At 34.9% G+C, this 20,409-nt stretch overlaps 1 protein-coding gene across 1 annotated transcript in view; it reads right to left on the bottom strand.

Annotated features, from left to right (window-relative positions):
* The window catches only part of LOC118184763 (arrestin homolog), a 307,654-nt gene that overhangs the window by 135,789 nt on the left and 151,456 nt on the right, over positions 1 to 20,409 (bottom strand). Inside the window, exon 3 of the mRNA XM_085813588.1 lies at positions 12,952 to 13,144. Coding sequence (XP_085669714.1) covers positions 12,952 to 13,144 — 193 coding nt within the window. The remainder of the gene's footprint in view (positions 1 to 12,951; positions 13,145 to 20,409) is intronic.

Genomic DNA, 20,409 nt, shown 5'->3' with positions numbered 1-20,409 from the left:
ACTTCAATAATAAGTCCAAAGAAGGGTTGAACTACCTTTTTATTCAACTCAAGAATATTTACAGTGGCCTCTCTCGGGCTTACAGGAAGCCTCCACTTGGGCTTTAACTTAAGACAGAGACTAAGAAACCAATCTAATGCTAACTAAACCAAAACCAGCCGAAGTTGCACAACAATAACAAACAGAGTAACAGTAACTTACGGCCGAATATAAAGATTAGACTTAAAGCAACGACGGGCCAGAAGGCAGAACACGCTGCATCACGAACTGCTAAGCTCTTCTACTGAAGTGCGAATACCAATAATGAATTATTGCTGGTTTGTTGTGCGAAACTCGACGTTACCAGCTCAGATTGAGGTACTGCTTTTAACTGCGCTTGACTGAGAGCAGTGGTATGCCGTACGTTACCTTTAGAAGGCATTATTAGCATTACTAATGGTAACCGGCGTACCTTACCATCAGAAGACATGAAGCCTCGTTCTGCGGCTAGCAGTAGATCCGGAGTGATTCTACTGAAGTTCCAAGTGTTGCTGTAAGCCGCGATTTAGTTAACATGTTCCACCTGTCCTCAATATGGTGCGTAGACTGGCGCTTCAGGTTAGAGGAATGCTTGGCTGTGGGTCCAGAAGACAGCGCTGAAGGTATAATGGGGAGTGTAACCAGTTGTCACATGAGTAGCAAAGATATCTGATAGGTCAAGACGTATCCAAAGCAGAGTATTTAGTAAAATCCATCAAAAGGTGGTTTCACTTAGTCGTAGTTTGGTGGTCACGTGATGAGCTTTCACAGAATGAGGGAAATTTCACATGGAGAAATAATTGTGATTTTAAAGCACACAAACAAGTGCAAAGTTTTCAGTAGTGAAGTTGATTAGGCGTGCCGCTATCTATCGGTCACAGATGTAGTCTTCATTGGATGTAGGTAAGAACACAATAAGATGCAGAGTAATTGGAAAATAAATACATATGTACACAACGCTAAAATTAGCAAAATATTTCGCTTCAACTCAAAAATGACAAAGTAGCAAGTCACGTGGAGTGGTCACCCCCACACATTCGCTGTTGTCCACAAATGCTGCTTGAATCACTGCAGCCGTTTAAAATAAATTTGTAAAGCTGCAAATGTTAATTATTAACCAAGTACATTAAATTGGGAAATTTGAGTTATCGTGGTGAAAAAAAAGGCTGCTTAGGGTAGCAGATGTTTATCCTCACGGAGAATTTTATAATGAAATATATTAAAATATTTCAGGTGCTTACAATCGGTGGTAAAGAATTTCTCATTTTATCTGTTCAGAAACTTGCCTAAAGGATCAATTTTTAGATCATCGTGCAATAGCTTGTTCCTCACATAGAAATGTGCATTTGTTATCATGCAAAGGAATCGATTTTGCACCACCTGTAGTTTCTGAATATCTACTGAAATGACCGAGACTTCTCCATAAATACTAGTTCTACCTCATTTACATAAAATGGGATCTTGAAAACTCTTTCTGGTAGAGAATGGTAGGTGAGAAACTGCAGAATAAAGGAAACCTGTTCAAGATTAAAAATAACTATTAGAAAATTAAAATAACCCTACAGTTTCATATTTAATGTTGTCTCATCGTTTAATGCTATTATTCGGTTAATTTTATCAAAAAAACAGTGCAAAATCTGATCACATTAACCGGCGCCTAAACTAAAACTATTAGTGATAATATGAAGGTAGTAGAAGAAAAATGCTGCTAATATTGATCGCCCCTTTCAAAATGTGAACGTGAAAAATATTCGTTGCATAATATATACTGAATTTACTAAAAGCAGAAACTCCTTCTTAACATTTAAAAATTTTAATTTACATGTTAGAAATTCTTAAGGTAGTAAATAAATGGTTTCTTTAACGGACATCTTAATAAAACATTGACAGTAATAGATTCGCACTTTTAACAGAAATTTTAGGTTTTAAGAGAAATAAACTTTTGAAAAATGGTTAAAATTCTTTTAAAACTGAAATTAGGAAAGGGAGTTTAGAATTTTGATTTGCAGAGAATAAACTCCAGAGAAATGGCCTCTCTGATTTGAAATGCTTATTCCAATCTTCTTTGAATGTACACCGCTTAATTTTTGTCATTTATCTTATAATTTTTCTGGTTGTTAAAATGCAATTATTCCACTAAATTCCTTTCTGCTAGAAATATGCGTTAAGCTGATTTATGCTTTCAAAACAGAAAGTGTAATTATTTGCAAAATGTAATCGCCCTTTTATGGAAATGCACGCCATTTGTAAGAGATAATGTATGAGAAAGGCTGAGATAAATTTATTTATGAATGTAATTTTTTTCTTATTCTGGTAAATTTATATTATAGTGTTAATTTACTAAGAAATTTAGAATTTTTATTTCGCTTTCTGATTCTATTGATAAAATGTATTAAATGACCAATATTTGACGATTTAACCCTCTGAATGTCATGACCGCCTATATCTGGTAAGAGATGGTTTTGTCTCGTGGTATATATTATTTTATAATTTAAAATATTTTGCTTTCTTACTTTGTATAATGAATGGGAGTTTATGAAACCTGAGACTAAAATAAGGAATTACACAAATTTAGCTTTTAAATACGGTTTCAATAGATTTTCATTAGCAGATCCAAAAACTTGTGCCACTCAGAGAGCTAAAGACATAATCTCTTCTTATATGTGTTGAAAGAATAAAAACATTTTCGTATTCTGAAGAAATCACTTTTACGAAAGCAATAAAATATTTTTAAAACTATGCAATAAAAATCTTGTATTTCTGCTTCATTCGAATTCAGATTATGGCAGTCTTCAAGCTTTAAGATTGCTTTTAAAGAACTTGAATGCTGTCGATGAGATGATAAATAGATTCTATATTAGATTAATTTGTTTTGGTATTCTAACAAATTCCCTTTAAACTAGATTCAATATTGATTTAGATAGAAATGACGCTGAAACGCAGATGCAGAAATTTAGATACGGCATTTAGATTCATTCATTGTAGAATTTCGATAGGTACGTCGCGCCATTATTGCCTATTGTAAGTTTCGATGCATCCTCTGAACCGGAAAAGAAAATTAAGAAGAAAAACTTAGTGACTGTTCGAGGAGTATTTCGAAGGAATCGTAAGTGTTAAGATTTGAATTGCATAAAATAGTAGCTCGTTAAACATCTGAAAAGGTATGGATATATTTTTTCTTTATTTACGATGGAAAGCTGAGAAAAGTAAGAGCTACTCAAAGGGTCAATTAGAAATCTTCTCAGTAAATAGGAATACTAAAGAAGAAAGGCAATGATTAGCTACAAAGCATTATTAAATCAGTTGAACATTTGAAAAAATATCAAATTAACTGATAATTCTATACTTTATTTTCGGAATTATACTGAAAGGATGTTGACGAGGAAATTAATTGCATAGAAGAAGGTTACGATAATTTAATAGAATACAAGAGTAATATAATTGTGAAAATAGGAGAATTACAAGAAAATACTGGAGATAATACTTCTAATGAAGGAGCATCCCATATACTGTGGATGGGACTTTGACAGGATGTCCTAAGGATATACTGGGATGTGACATTAAACACTCGAGAGGATGTGTTTAGGAGGAAACGGGGATATTACGGGATGTCATGAGGATGTAGGAAGCAGGATTTTAGGTCCTAACAACATCCCGTACGCTGTCGATGGGACCTAGACAGGATGTTTTGAGGATATAATGGCATGTGTTTAGAAGATTAGTGGGATATTCCGGGATGTCCTGAGGATGTAGTAAGTAGGATTTCAGATCTTGATAACATCTTGCATGCTGATGATGAAACTTCAGTTAGGATGTCCTGAGGATATACCTGGATGTGACATCAAGCACTAGGGAGGATGTCTTTAGGAGGTTCGGGGATATTCGGAAGGGCCTGAAGGATGTGCGATTATCCTGCGAGAAATATCCTCAGGATATCACGATGATGCTTTTGTACTAAGTGGGAGTATATCTGTACAGTTCTAATTATTCTCTAAATCGAAATACAGAAACTTCATCTACAAAATTCTTTAAATGGAATTAAATAAAAGTTTTTGTGATTCAAGCAATTGGAAGAACTTTGGGAGCAGTATGAAAGAGCTGTCCATAACAATGAATCATAAACGAAGGATAATAAATTTAATTCCTTAAATCCGCTGTTAGGTCGGGCAGCCTATAAAGCCGTTTAGGGACCTTTGCTTACAAATGAGAATTACGATTCAGCTGTAGAATTGTTAACTAACAGGTTTGGGAGAAAAGATTTGGTAATAAATACTGACATGAATAAACAGTTAAATCCTTTCCCTATTAGAGATGCAAGGGGTACAGAGAATCTTAAGAAACCATATAATCAGTGTGAAACTGAAATTACATGCTTAAAATCAATGAACGCGAAATCGGAAACTTACGGTAGCTTACGTTGTCCAGTATTGTTAAAATTAATTCCATCAGAGATTGAATTAGAATACAGTGGTAGTGGAAACGGTAGGCAAACGTGGAAGAATTTATTCGCGAAGGAGCTCTGCAATTGAATGAGAGTAGAGAACCAAACATGAAACACTGAGCGGAAATAATTCATAACTGGAAGCTTAAATCAAACGATCTCCACTCCACGCGCGATAATGTAAACAACAAGCGCAATGAATATACTGCTTCCGTCACAATAGTTCGACCACCTTAGCCACGACCATAAAGGCAAACGTACATGTGCCATTTAGACCGATTTATTCTCAGAATAGGGTAGATGAAATCAGGGTGGAATCATGTCGTAGGGATTTTTCTGTTCTTATTTTTCCCCCGTTTATTTCTACGGCGTTCAAAGGGTTAAGGCATAAGAAGAGAAAATTACTTTTAAGTAATCAAAGCTGATATCCTGAATCTATGCTGATATGATGGAAACCTATTGACCCGTTTCCCTTTTTTTTCTGCTACAAAAAGAATACTTAAGCTAGAGAATACAGTTTTATGATTTTTAGTGACTTTATCTTGTCAAGACTTGTATGTCTTTTGACTTGCTTTGGAAATATGCTGTGGCCTGAGTAGGAACAGGGAGCTTACTCAAGCTATGTTCAAGTATGTGTGGAATGGACAATACAAGCAGGAAGGGTTTACTTTACCTTTTATTCTCTATAAGATTACAGGTGTTCCCGCACTTCGGGATACAGAGACCAACCACTTGTGGTCTCAACGTAAAAATATGTGAATTACTAACTAACTGAAACTAAAAATATTAGTTAACTTTGAAAACTTTACACAAATGATTAACACTTAGACTGGCCTTTTTAAAAGGTTACGTAGGTAGTACGCAAACTGCCGAAACTACAATACGTTTTAAATATCAAGAGGATTAAAGCTCTGGCCTAAAGGCAAGCAGCAACTGATTGAAAACTCGTACAAAATGTAGCGGCAAGGCGGCTCAATTTCTCTCTCTCTCTTGGCAAAAAGCCACAACTTAAATACTTGGGCGTTAGCAAGTACAATTTGCATAAACAAGTTAACACATTTAATTATGGTTGGAAGTGGAAAATAAGAAGTGATAGTACAGTTTTAAAATAAAATAAGCGTTAGTAAAACGTAAGATCCTTACAATCTAAGGCGATGAAATACGGATTTTTCACATAAAATTCATGAACAGTTAAAAAATTCAACATTCTTGGTTTCTACGATTCAAAGAAATGCTAATCTTAGTATTTATTTCTGTAAACATTAAAGGAAAAAAAACCGAGAAAGACAAATGACGACAGCATCACCCGATGACATGGAAACTTTCCCTCCCTCGGCCATATAAATTGCTTCTTTGCGGCAAAGAGAGAATTTTCACGTGACCTCTCACCTCGCGGCACATAACCAACGTCCCTTTTGGTTCTATATGTTTCAATTCTAAGTGTTTTGGCAGAATGCCAGCCAAGGTTGCGTTTAAAACGGTCTAACTAAAAATAACTGTACATATTGTAATGAATTACACGATTCTGAGCATTGGGAAATTAAAATCGTGGATGAGGAAAGAAAACTTTAAAAAATGAAGTTCGTTGTTTTGTATGCCTTAAACCTCAGCATAGAATAAAAGAATGTAAAGAAAGAGAAATTTTTTAAATATGTAAAGTAATGAAAGGACATGAAAATGTGCAGTGCCCTTGCCGGGACTCGAACCACGGACCTCTTAAATACGCATCGAGCGTGCTGACCACTACTCTACGAAGCCATAATAAGAAGGCGGGAGATATACCATATAACTTTAACGTTAAAAAATTATTGTAAACTTTTGAAACATTTTTCCCAAAAAACATTATATAAAATTAGAGCTTTTACTATAATTCTTGAGAGATTCTATGTTATTGGCAAGGCACGAATAAGAAATACTGTACTAATACCGTGGTACTTCAGTATATATCATTAATACGTTACAGATCGTCAGAATTAAACCAAACTGGACGTATAGATCTATTTGTTTTCAACTCGAATATTTCCATTTTTTTCTTATAAGAATTGATTAATTATTTTCTCTTTATTTCTTAATGGAAAAGTTGGTTTGGAATACGTACAGTTTAGTAATTTGTAATGAATTAATGATATATACTGAAGTACCTCTGTATTAGTACAGTATTTATTGTTCGTGCCTTGCCAATAACATAGAATCTCTCAAGAATTATAATAAAAGCTGCAACTTTATATAATGATTTTTGGGAAAAATGTTTCAAAAGTTTACAATAATTTTACGTTAAGGTTATAAGGTATTTCTCCCGTCTTATTACCATACCTTCGTAGTGTAGTGGTCAGCACGCTCGACGCGTATTTAAGAGGTCCGCGATTCGAGTCCTGAAGAAGGTACTGCACATTTTTCATGTCTCCTGCTTTCAAAAAATACCTAATATCTCTACAGTGGCGCCCGAACTAAAACATGTGGTGGATGACGATTCTCCACAACCAGAATTTGGCGATTGTGTTCCCTAATCACCCGTCGCTTTTTTAAAGGATGAGTATATAAGGTATTTATCCCGCCTTCTTAGCGTGCCTTTGTGGTGTAGTGGTCTGTACGCTCGGCGCGTATTCGAGAGGTTCGTGGTTCGATTCCCGGCGAGGGCATTGCTTATTTTTCAAGTCTCCCTTTTTGGAAAAAAATTCTTATGTCTTTATACAAGGTTTTAATAAATAAATTTAAACAATGATTTATTATCCTGCATTATGAAAAGAAAATTAAAACTTTAATGAGCAAAATTATCTCTTAGATTAATTTAAAAATATAGAAACAATGCTAAAATAATATAGAAGATGTCAAATACATTTTTTATATCTTCAAGCTACTTAATAACAGCGAAGCATTATTTTAAAACTAAAACCTTTTCCTTTTTATGACATTGTACTGGCTATTACAGCTTTTTATAAAGTCCCTCAGCGTAAAACTATATTATTTTATGTTACTTTAAATAAAGGTAATCCTTTATGTAACATCATCTGGCTGTATCATTAACGATATTTTTCCCGATAAATTGGGATGTTTTGCTATGAAATCAATTTATGCGCTGTAGTAGCTGCTTAATACGGAGATAAAGGAAAGCTTAGAAAATCCCTTTTTGCTTTTGAACTAGCAAAGTATATATTTTTTTAATCCACAAAGTATAATGAACCAGAAAACCATACCGGAGAATATATGGCATGTACATTCTTTAAAGTTCATTACCTAATCTGAAGCAAACGATTTTTCCTATTTTTATGCGATCTAAGGGATGCTTACATGTTTTCATTATTGTGACCGGGATATTTGAGCGAAGATTACAGCCAGATTAAGTTATGTACTTAAATTCACAGAAGAATTATTTACCGCAGGACTGGAAGTAATTGTGCAAAATTTCAGTACACATAAATTCTGAATTACTTTGTCTAATAAAAGTAACTGCAATTTTTGATAGTCTAAAATTGCGTAAATTTTAAATAGTTTAGTTATTTGGAATGGTCTGCAAATTTTTATGTATTTTATCTAAAACTACACATAATTCTCCTATATTTTATTACGTGATGTGTACTATGGACTAAAATATTTTCTTATTGTATACAAAATATTTTGTTATTACTCACTACATTGCGAAATATTACACAACTTTTCCAACGTATTTTTTACATAATGTAATAAAACACATTGCCCAGCTTTAAAATAATGTAAAATTTATTTTCGATTGATGCAGATTTACTGAAGTCTCAACAATGGCGCCCGAACTAAAAGGGTGTTGATGATGATTCTCCGCCCCCAGGATTTGGCGCCTGGGTCCCCTAAAACCCCAGTCGCCCTTTAAAAGAGGAGAGTATATAAGGTATTTCTTCCACCTTCTTGGTGTGCCTTCGTCGTATGGTGGTCTGCACGCTGATCGCGTGTTCCAGAGATCCACGGTTCGATTCCTGGTGAAGGCGCTGCTAATTTTTCATCTTTCCTGCTTCCAAAATATACCTAAAGTATCTACAAGTTTTTGAGTAAAGACAGCAAAGAAAACGTAGTTTTTTTGTAATAAAACAAAAACTGTAGAAGATTAATGTAACTGATTGTTGACAATGGGAACCTGTATAATATGAGTAAAATTACAAGATTATAGTTCTGAAGGTTCAATGAAACCTTCTTCTTCATATGCCAAAGTAATAAAAAGCCTGCAGAGTCATTCAGTTTACCGCAATTCTTATTGTTTATCATTTATTGCTTTAATATATTATTCTTCAAGGCAGTTGTTTTTGTAAATCTTTTTTTTAACAACAAAAACAATCGAAACTGAATTTTACCTAACTTTAAAATTGAGCGATGTTTTGCTCTTTCATTCAAAATACTGCCAGACTCTATACCGAAATAAATGCAAGAAATTAGATTCCACGTTTTCCAACTGAAAACTATTGGCAACTGTATAGAACTTACCGTAGAACGTCTGTTCTACAGGGAACATCTAATGGCCCTAGCAGTGGTTGAGTGGTTTAAGACCGCTGATTACTGGTAGTTCGATTGTGAATACGAGTCAGGTTGCCCCAGATAATCCTCCGCGAAGGCATTCTTCTTCTTAGGCAGATAACCTTCGTGTCTTTGCTGTATTTAGAGTAACCTAACCTAACCAAACATGCTGTTTCAAGGTCGAACCCGAGATATCGTTACAAATCGTTACATAATCGGAAGTGGTTCTTAGAATCTAGTAAAAATCACTTTATTAGTAACATATAAGCTAAAACCAAATTTTTAAAAAGAATAGAAGTGATAATTAATATCAGGAGTGAAAAACTGATGATCAGGAGTACAAAATAAGCATCTAGAGTATTAGTATATGTCTAGAGAATTTCTATCATATGAGACCTGTTTTAATCAACATTTCCTTTTTTAAGACCTCCTTTGGTTGGCTAAAAGTATTTATTTTATTCCAACTGATATTCTTTAGTCATCATTTCCTTTTAATAAAAATATATTTCATTCACTTTTTAATGGCTGATGATAGAATACATAAAAACTTGAATGCGGTGAATTTTTTCATTTGCTCTCTTGTGTTATTCCGTACATTTTTTGTGAAATTCTTACCGACTGATATTTTAAGCTATCCCTTTACTTTTGCTTTAAATATTAAACTAACAATGGATCTCTTAAGCTATTTCATTATTTGTTTCTTTACCCCAAAGTGTTGCTTGAGCAAAACAAGCTTCTTTAATCATAAACAAATGAAGAAGTTCAGGGCAAAAGCTAGTGAAATTATTAGTATAGTAATTACTCCATCTTTCACAAAGCATTTTGTCACTGTGTTGTGGTGATGTGACTACTTTCACACCACCGCAACAACTCTTAGGTCTAATTTGACTGAAATACAACAAAAGCGCCTAGTCAGCATTAAATTTTTTATTCTCATCTGCGATCAACATTATGGTAAACTTGTTTATATCATATTCGTATCCTTAAAACAATACCTTATTTTTCCGAGTATCCCCCCCTTTTTTTAATGATTTTCATCGTACGAAAATCGAGAGGGAAAAATTATACCAATAATTTAGTTTCCAAATGATGCGTGTCCGGTAAGAACAAAATGAAAATTATTCGTGAATAAATAACAGGTGACTATTCATAATGATGCTTATTTAAACGAAACTTGCTTTCTAACAAGCCTACATTACATTTATCTATAGGATATCCTCATTTTTACTTCCCTGTATCTTGAATTTCGCTCTCTCTTATTGTTTCCCCTCTCTCGGGCAATGATGTTCAGAGCCATAAAGAGCATTAAATATCACCATTTTCTTGAAGCATTTCACTATTGTTGCTTCATCAGTCGGAGCCCATGTACCGAAATTCAAAAAGCAAATGAGCGCTTTCTGAAAGGCGGCTGGAAGAAGGCAAAAAGGACTTTAACTTTTTTAAATTTTTCAGAACCTTGTGCTAATGAAAACACACGCGAGTAATTACTGCGTTTAATTTCTATATAATGATTAACAAAAGGTTAGACGTTACAATAAAAAATGAATGAATTGAAATTCTTTGTAAAAAAGTGTCACCAACCTCTTGTAATGCACTCTATTGGAGCGTGTTCCTGAGGTCCTTTGGAAAGGTCCTTTTTTGCTATGGACAGGAAAACAAATTTCATAACGAATACAATACTATCTTTTACTCTGTCGCCTGAGCGAGACGCATTAATAACCGCCTACCTCTCGTCTGGGCTTTGGTCTTTCCAGACAAGTTACAATGGAAAGGGCTTCGCCCTGTAATCTCCCAATTTCGTGCGGTTAGTGCGAACATGGGTGTTTACAGCGTCTGAAGGACACTCGCAGATTTCATGGTTGATCACGCTTACATGCTTTCAACTTTTCGTTTGCATGCACTGAATTTTGCCACAACATAATCTGCTTGTCTGAAATTAACCTAGCTTCTGTGATCTTGCATTAGCTTGTCTGATTCATTTTGAAAGTACCTGATGTACATTAGGACACACTGCATGCAATTCTAGAGCATTTTGATAGCTGTCAGGGATTCAAAGATTAATAAAGGTCTTTGTGCCCACTCGCAACGTATATGACAATCTAAAACGCAATTACCATTTTTTCTCTGATTTTAATGCATAGTGCTGACGTCATGTGAAATTACATTTGCAGTTTTCATTTCTAAGTGTTTTTGTGACATGTTGCCTTCTGAGTGGAAAAAAAAATTAATTTGTGCAGAATATTAGACTTTTGATATTCTTAAATGTCTGTAAATGATATTTTAAATATATCAGAATTATAATTTGAATAATTTTCTTTAATGTTACATAATAATCACGCTAAGAATCTTTAATTTATATTTATTACAATGTTTCCTGAAAGAGTTTCTTCCTGTGTTTGCAGGCATTCGATAATTAAGTATAATTTGGGTAATTAATAATTAATAAGTATAATTTGGGATCAAATATAATTGACGTAGGCATTTTTTTCCCTTTTTTGTAAGGTATCTTATGTGGAAACCTGAGAATGCCTTGTAATATATTCTGCTAAATCTTTGTAGTTTTAAAGGATTGAGAGCAATTTTAATTATTCTGAAACAGAAACGTATTATAGAATATGGAGGTCTATTTCATTCTTAAACATTTATTAAGAAATTAAAAGATGAAATTAAATTTAATAATCAGCCATCAATGTTGGCAGCTTCTGCAAAAGGTTACTCTTGGAGCTCCTGCCCGAATCATGAAGCAGAGTTTAAACAACTTAAAAACGGTAGATCTTTGCTTTGTAGACCAAGAGGACTATAAAAGTACGCTTGGTCTATAAAGCGCTTTTTTTTTCAGTTTCAGGCCTCTGAAAGATCTGTAAAGTAAGATGGATCCAATAGAAACTACGGCATGAGATAAGCTTTTTATGTACAGTCTACCTCATGTCATCATTCACAAAGTAGTAAAGACTGCGAACTTCTATCAGCTCGACTTCTGGTACGTAGCACAGATAATGGAGTTGAATCAGAACGACTACCGGTACACAGTAAAGACAATGAACTTATACCAGAACGGCTTCTGATATGCAATTGAGACAAAAGATTTCTAACAGAACGCCTTCTAGTGCGCAGTAAACCCAAAGGACATACGCATGCAAACGTGCAATGCAGACAACGGACTGCTACCACAACTGCTTTTTAAGAGCAGCTCTGCGGCTTTCTGAACACCATCGAGTTTCGAGAGAGATTGAATAGCAAAGCATGTAGCTGTAATGGCGAGCGTTAGATTTTATCTTTCAAGCTAATTCTAAATCTAACTGGAAGTATTTTTCAGAGATTCAAGATTACAATGCCCTGTACTCTGGAGAGAAAATGAATAACAACATTATAGATAATAACGTGGAAGAAAGCTAGAACGATTTGACAATATGCGAGTTTTATTGTAAGGCGAGCTTATGAGTAGAGTCGCGCCAATTTCATCGAGGAATGCAGTTTCTTTCATTTCAGCTAATTAAGTGTTTGTAGTGTTAGTCAAGAGGCACAATGTTTAATTTTTCTCGATTAATGGCGATAGAAATTAGATATTGTTTGAAAATAGGAATCCTTTTATGGCGCTTTACGAATTCCATGAGGCTTCGTATACATTTTTACGCGCGTTCCTATGATCCAAAAGATTCATTCTAATAAATTAAAATCTAGAAATTCTCAGTTGTAACGACAAGAAAATAATTATTTCTTCCTTACATGCGAATAATACATCGTGAGCTGAAAATATTTGAGTTTAATTAACAATGCAATACATAAAAGTAAAATGATGGTGCAATTCATAGCTAGTTGTATTATAACCTAATGGAGGAAGATGTGCTGACAATCGCTTCATCAATTACTACTAAAAAATTTCCTTGTTCTTTTATTTGTTACTATAAGCCGCACTGATAATCGTCTAACTTGAATTATGGTGTCCTCTAAAGTAGAATTATTTTGATAACCTTTACATATATATTGAGCGAGAAAAGAAATAATTTACATACCCGGAAAGACCTTGAGATCGTAAGTGACACCTAGAGGACTGCCTCCGTAAGTACGGGCTGGCTTTAGGCCCACAGAATGAGGTGCGTGACCAGTAACACAAACGGTCAGCGCATGGGCGTCTGGCCCGAGTTTCTTGAGAAGGTGTTGCTGAAGAGCAGTTAGCGGCCTTCGGCGTTCACCGCACGGATGAACCTAACGAAAGAAAACAACTGATGACAAATATAGTTTGTTATTTGTAATTTACTGTAGTTATTAATTGTAGTTTAATTGGAAATACCATACTTCCGCGCATATTGCCCCACCTCGCTTTTTAGCGTTGAATTCTGAAAATTAAAAAAATATTCGCCCAATTTCTTCCTTCCTCTGCTGTACATAGCGTTTTCATTTGAGGGCAAGTTTATTGGTAAATTGCATTCCAATGACTGTTTTTATTTTTATCCAGTATCTTCAATTTTAATTTGCGTTTTTCGTTTAGCATCTCATCTGTTTTATTTTCTCTTGCATTTGTTATTTGAAACGTACTATGTACAGATGCTTTGTTAAACTATCCACACCTGGCAGGTGTTCTCACATCTAAAAAACTTCCCAGAAATGTGATTTCACCTTATTTCTATTATTTACTTTCTAGCTCACTTTAGCCTTATCTACTACTAATATGTACGATCTTTCGAAATCTGGGCTTGTTGCTCGCTTCGTTTTGGGAACTGAGGTCAAAGCACATTCATGTGAGGTGTCCCTGAGGTATTTTAAGGCAGTTGAGCCAGTTAAGAGGTCATGGCAATTATCACACATGGCTACAGCCCCTGCTAGACGGGACTTTTCTGAGAAACGAGATTCTGGTAGCACTGGTTTAAACGGGACGATTCCTAGAAAAATGAGCCCCGCCTGAAGCGAAGTCCCGCCTAGCTACGGAAGCAAGGTTGCGGCTACACGGGATTTTTTCAAACCTCACGTCTCGTAAAATGGCTCGGGTCCTGGGTGGAGACAACCAATCAGACGAAAGTTCTGCTTCTGAAGGATCACGTAATTCCGATATGAGCGATAATCGATTACTGTTTGGAGTTCAAGTCTTTGTAGTAAGTGAGAATGGTAGCCTAGTTACGTGTGTTTCCTGGAATTGTGCGGGTTCTGAGAATTGTCCCTTTCAACGTCAACTCCCGCGTAGCCAAAACATAATGTAATTGGGACCTTATGTCGCGCAACCGACGCAATTGCCGTCAGATTATAGGCTCAAAATTCATCAGGTATTGTAATGTTAATATTACTATGTATTCTTATTGGATGGTGGTGTGTATTTAATTACCGCAAAGCACACTAGTGCTACCTGCCTAAGGGGAGAAATGCCTTCGTGGAGGACTTTCTAAGGGAAACTGGCTCGTATACACGTTACACATGGGGAAAACCCCGAAGACACCCATGCAGCCAGCCCATTCGCGAGATTCGAACCTCAGACCGAACTACCAGTGTTCAGCGACTTTACCGCTCGGCCGCTGGTGGGCCTTATTCTTATTGGAATGTAGGTTTGTTTAAGGAACTAATATTGTGATAACTTCCAGTAGTTTATCCATGACTATTTTTCAGTTGTTATAGTCTCACAGTAATTGTGTTCTTAGGAAGTTAAATGACTCGCGTAATTTCCCTTCTCAATTTTCGAACCATAAAATTAGTTAAAAAAATGTTAAAATGCTGAAAGGAAATACGGCATACACTAATTTAATGTAACGTAAAGAATATATCGAAGAACTAAATGTTAGCTTAACAGTTAATAAAAATCGGCGTAACATGAGCCAATTTTTAGGACAATAGTTTAGGAAGTTGAACAGAACGTTTACTTTTAGGTCCAGGAGTGAAAGAAAATTTAAGAGACAGTATTTTCTGTCTCTTGACGTGCTTCCCACATTCACGAAATCTATCTTTATGTACTGTTACGAAAAGTCCAGGCGCGGTGAGATAGCTTCCCCGCAAAAAGGTAGGGTTGCCATAAAATAACAAGGAAAGGCAGGGTTGCCACGTTTGGCGAAAAATCGCCCATTTTTCGACATTTGGCGAAAAAATTGGCGATATGCCCTTGACGGATGGAGAACCTTCTGGAACGAATGTTTACTGGTTTAACCCAGAATGTTCTCGAACACAAGCCAAAAATTATATAAACCCTGCTGGTCCGCAGTCAGTTAGTGTGCCCCGTCTAGAGTGCAAGATAGTTAGTCTCGAGTTAAGGCCCGTCCACACGAGTACGCTTGCGACGTAGTTGACGCAACCTTTTTTTCGCCGGCGTAAATTTGCGTTATGCAGAAATACAGCAGTAAAATAATCAGCATTGTTCACGCCATCCTCAGATTTTTCAAACCATATATATTGGTATAAATTTCAAATTCTCATTAAAGGGAAAAAGTGTATATTTATAAAGCTATGATCCGACCAGTATATCCATATGCTTCACCTGTTTATAACACCTTAAGTAATAGAAACCTAAATAAATTACAGTTTCTACGAAATCAAAGTTTCTGTCTTACCAAATTCTCCTTAATTATTATAAATATTCGCTATATCATGTGTAATAAAAAGCTCTATAACTATCGCAATATTAAATACACGACGAGTTCGAACCTCATCCGTACACAGTATATAATTCAGTTAGCTTTTCTCATTTTGAAACTTGTTTCTTATATTTAATCATGAATCATTATATTCTTATGTTACCTATTATTATTATTGTTTTCATTTATTCATTATTTTATTCATTTTTTATTCATTATTATTATTGTTTTTAATTTAGTTTAAAAATGTGCATTGCAATCAGAAACCCTTATGTAATTATACATCTGCATCTCTTTATCATACATCATCTATAAATTATCTATTTATTTTTACTTTATTGCATATTTTATCATGCACATAATTTCTCACAAACTGTCCAAAGTTTGAACCTCATTCTAAATTCAAAAATAAATAAAAAGAAAAACAAAAGACCAAGGGAGTTTAAAAAATATGAAGTTGATTTTATTATATGGTGGATGGTGTATATAAAGATAATTAAGTAATTTAATTCGCTTTATATGTATACTGTATTTCAAACCAGTTTTATAAATCCTAATTTTCATACAATATAGAACCTGCAAGTCTGTTAAACTGGTCGATACTCATCCTGAAGTAATTAAAAAATAAGTAATATATATAAAAAAAATTAAGTCAATTCTTACTTAGATCAATAAAGAAAAATTTAAAAAATACAAAAAAATTAAAAATACAAACAGAATTTTTTAAAATTAAAAATTAAAAAAAAATTAACATGTGAAAAAGCTGTATTAACATCAAGTGTCATCTACTACAAGTTTAAAAAATTGTATTTGAACTGGGGTGGATGAATAAGAAGTATTTTATTAACGATTGAAAATTTGAACAAGATATACGGAGAGTGTGAGCTAATAGTAGGAATTTAATAATTCCGGATATTCATTTTGCAAATGAGGCAGTAAAGGAAAAAAAAATCTCTTTGAACAGGTCGCTTTAAATAAATCTTTCGGATCCATTCTCGCCAATTTTTTTTTTTTTTTTTTTTTTTTTTTTTTTTTTTTTTTTGTGGTTTTGCGCGAAGTAACAAGATACAGCTCCGTTTGACGCTATATAATTACAGCGCCACGTGATTTTTGCGCACAAAAATTCTATTGTTTAAACGCACTCTTCGCAAGCGTACTTGTTTGGACCAGCCTTTTTCGCTGGTAACGTAAAAGCGCGTTCATCAGCTACGTCGCGAGCGTACCCGTGTGGAGTCATTCCGCGTGGAGTCGATCGAGTTGACAGCCAGGCAGCGAGTGCCGAGTGGGTCGTCGAGTGCATCGAAAGAGTGTCTCAGTGTATCGTGGTTAGTGCCTCGTCGACAGAGTGTGTTGAACTCCGGGAACGAGTGAATCGAAGAGTCGGGCGCTGTGCACTGTGTGTCGTCGAGTGCATCGCGAGTTGTAGCGTGGAGAGTCTCGAGAGTACGTTGAGTTCCGAGAACGAAGCAGAGTCGAGAGATGTACTCTGGAAGCTGTCTCCACAGTTCTAACCTGATAACCTGAAGGCTGTGTCGCTGATTGTTCCAGAGACTGTATAGTAGATCTTCGACGACTGTAAAACGTGACTTAAATTAAGCTGTCCTGTTTAATATTGGCTAAATAAAGTGTGTTTCGATACTTCACCCAGTGTCGTCGTTATTCACTCCAAATCTGCGCGAACCCGTGAAGAAAATTAAACGTAACAGTACAGTATATCGTTAATCTTCATCATTTTGTCTTTCAAATCCTGACATTCTGCCAATGAAAAGTCGACTTCATTTTACCTTTTCGTTTTTCGTGATCTCAAAGTGTGGTAGCTCATTTCAGCTCTTGATTAAGAACTCAATTATTTAAGAGTAATCGCAACTAGCAGAGACTTTTTACCTCATATTATTGATCAAGCAGTTAAAACATTTTCATCCCAACGCAAGTCTAAAAATATTCCTTCATTTTGTTTAAATATAAAACCTCAGATGTTATTTCTTTCTTACCATTGATTAGTTATAAAATTGCAGATATTATACATAAGTTCAACTTTCGTGTCTTTTTATTCTCTTGTAGAGTCATTCGGTTATTTTGATACTGGGCATGTGGAAAAATGAGCAATGTCCTAGCGGGGACTTGAACCTGGATCTATGGAATCCACGCGGAGTGTGCTAACCGTTACAGCATATGCCTTTTAAAGGGCGACTGGGGATTAGGGGACCCAATCGCCATATCCTGGTGGTGAAGTATCATCATCCACCAACTTTTAGTTTAGGCGCCACTATAGAGTTACTAGGTTATTTTGAAGCAGGAGACATGAAATATGAGCAGTGCCCTTGCCGGGACTCTAACCCGGGCATCTCGAATACGCTCCGAGTGTGCTAACCATTATACCACGAAGGCACGCTGAAAGGAGGGAGAAAATACCTTACACTCCGGAATACTTCGCTAGGTTTAAGATACAGAACGACGATAAATGTAAACTAGTATGTGGTCTGTTTGGTGATACTAAGCATTTCCTCGAGGTCTGTCCCGACTTTAATAGCTTAAGAAACAATAAAAATATTGATATTGAAAATCCCTTTTTATGCTATAAAGATTTCGTACAATTATGTAAATCTGTGATGAAAATTATTAACGGTGAGGGCCGGGCAGTGGGAATCAGTGTATGATTTTTACTTTTTATTGCCATCACTGTTTGGGCTATTTTACTAATTTGTTGTTACCGTTGTTTGTGTTTGTTGTTCGCGTTTTTTTTTCTTGTTTGTTTTTGTCTTTGATGTCTGCTCTTGTCTAAATGTTTGTATTTGTTCTTTTTCTTCACTTTTATGTTTATAATTATTATTAACACATGATTATTTTCATTTAGATATTTTATGTTTAATTTTTTCGTTTGTTGAAATGGGCGTGGCCTTTCATGACCATAAGAACAACTTGTTTAGTTAGGCGGGTCGGGCTGCGCCTACTACTGATACTACTGATACCTTATACTCTTATTAATGAAATTCGCAGTTCTATACTTAAAAACCCATACCAGCCATGAATTCCTTTGGTATCTATATTATTCCTCGGCAGGTAAAGGCAAGGCCAGCATCTGTGTATTTCAAAGGCCTGAGCTTGTTAGTTTTAAAGCTTCACCCGAGATTTGATGGAAAGCATCTCAGGGGAAGTCGGAATGTCTCCCATTCTTCTTTCCCTATCACCAACCACTCGAGAGGACGTTTGGTTCGCCGTATATTCTGAAACCCCATTGCTGCGCAGACTGTATTCACTTACAGAGATCCGTGCTTTTTCCTGGATTCAAACCCAGGCCCATCGATACTGCAGCCAACGTCATTGACCATGGTGTTGATTGAACGGCGTTATTAACCTTCTAAAACCGGGCCGAAATTCTCATAATATAGCCTTAGACCGGCGCGATCCGAAACAGTTTTGACCCCTCTTTGACATTTTCCTAATGAGAAAAGTCGTTAGTCCCCCTTCATGGATGAAGTAAAATTTACATGTTTGTCGGACGTTTACGTCCCATAGTAGAGGGGTTGCTAGATTTGCAATTTTTTCGATGATTATTTGCTTTCACTTAAATGAAGTTCTAAATAAATAGTGCATAAATAAATATGCAGTACTGGATGCATATCCAGTGCACAATTTATTTAGAGCAAAATGTATGCAATGTTCATATTTCACTCACTATTTCTGATCAATCTCGTAAATAATTTCTGAATTTTTTAACTTTGTTTTCACTCTTCATTTATATTCGCGTACTTTCGTATTAGAAATTAGAAAAAGAGAACAAAATTTAACAAAATATAGTAAATATGGACTAGCTTTGTAAGTCTGCAGGCTGGAATGCGATTTTTATTAACATAATTTCATTAACAAAATAATGGTAATGACTAATTTAATGAAATAATAATATTTATTACCATTAGATGATTAGAATGAGATTCAATACAATTAGATTTTGAGATGAACTTACAGCAATAATAAAGCTTTACATAACAATAACAGAGATTTAAATCTGCTTTTTTCGATAATTTTGTTATTATAATATAAAAATCAAAATCCGAGATACATTGGTTGCGCTTCATCATTTAACTTTAACAAATGCTACATTGGACTATCAGGCAAAGGAGGTATATCTTTAACGAGAATTTTTTTTTGTAAATTGGCTTTTGTTTATGTTAGCAGAGAAAAAAAAATCCGTGACCTATACATGCAATGATCAAAAGAATTTTGAGAACAGTTTTAAATGTTCATGAAGAATTAATTATACGTCAATTTCTTTTCATAGGTAGAAATTTCGTCTAAAACCATCGTTATATCCAAAGATTGAAGTCTATTTCATTTTCAACGAATATTCTATTTGTGCATAATATATTTTCTAATTTATTTTAGAAAGAGTAATCTTTCACGTTTTCAAAAGAATAAAGACATACTGGGTGTTGACACAATGTAATAAATCTGTTTTTCCTATTTCTTCCAGTAATGAAAACGATTACTCTGGAATATTTTCAAAGCAAAATTAAGAAAACCGTTTACGCCAAATTTTTCATAAAGTATCTTCTCGTGTATTTTTTATTTAAAGTGTGGAATTTTCTCTTTGAAAATATCAAAAATCATGAAGAGCAAAATTAATTCATGAGAAATAAATTTGAAATGCAATAATTCCATCGTAATATGAAATAGTGGAGAAAAGTGCAATACAGTTTATTTATTCACAAATAATCCCCCTCATATGCGTAATTTATGTACTGGCGATTGAGAAATATAGGTTAGTAAATTAAACCGGTTATTTCAATACTTTTCCTTTATCAATATTTTTACGGGCTCTTCAGTAGAACGGAAAAGGTGGCTGAACACTTGTAGCTCGCTTGGGTTTGAATCCCGGCTAAATAGTTGGATTCACGGTTTTTGTGTAACGTAAATGCAAGC

This window comes from Stegodyphus dumicola, chromosome 3 (assembly GCF_044657685.1).
Source record: "Stegodyphus dumicola isolate Sdum_Otavi_A_Nest chromosome 3, ASM4465768v1".
NCBI lineage: Eukaryota > Metazoa > Arthropoda > Arachnida > Araneae > Eresidae > Stegodyphus > Stegodyphus dumicola.
The sequence above is the reverse complement of the archived record's forward strand: the minus strand, read 5'-3'. Positions and strand labels throughout refer to the sequence as shown.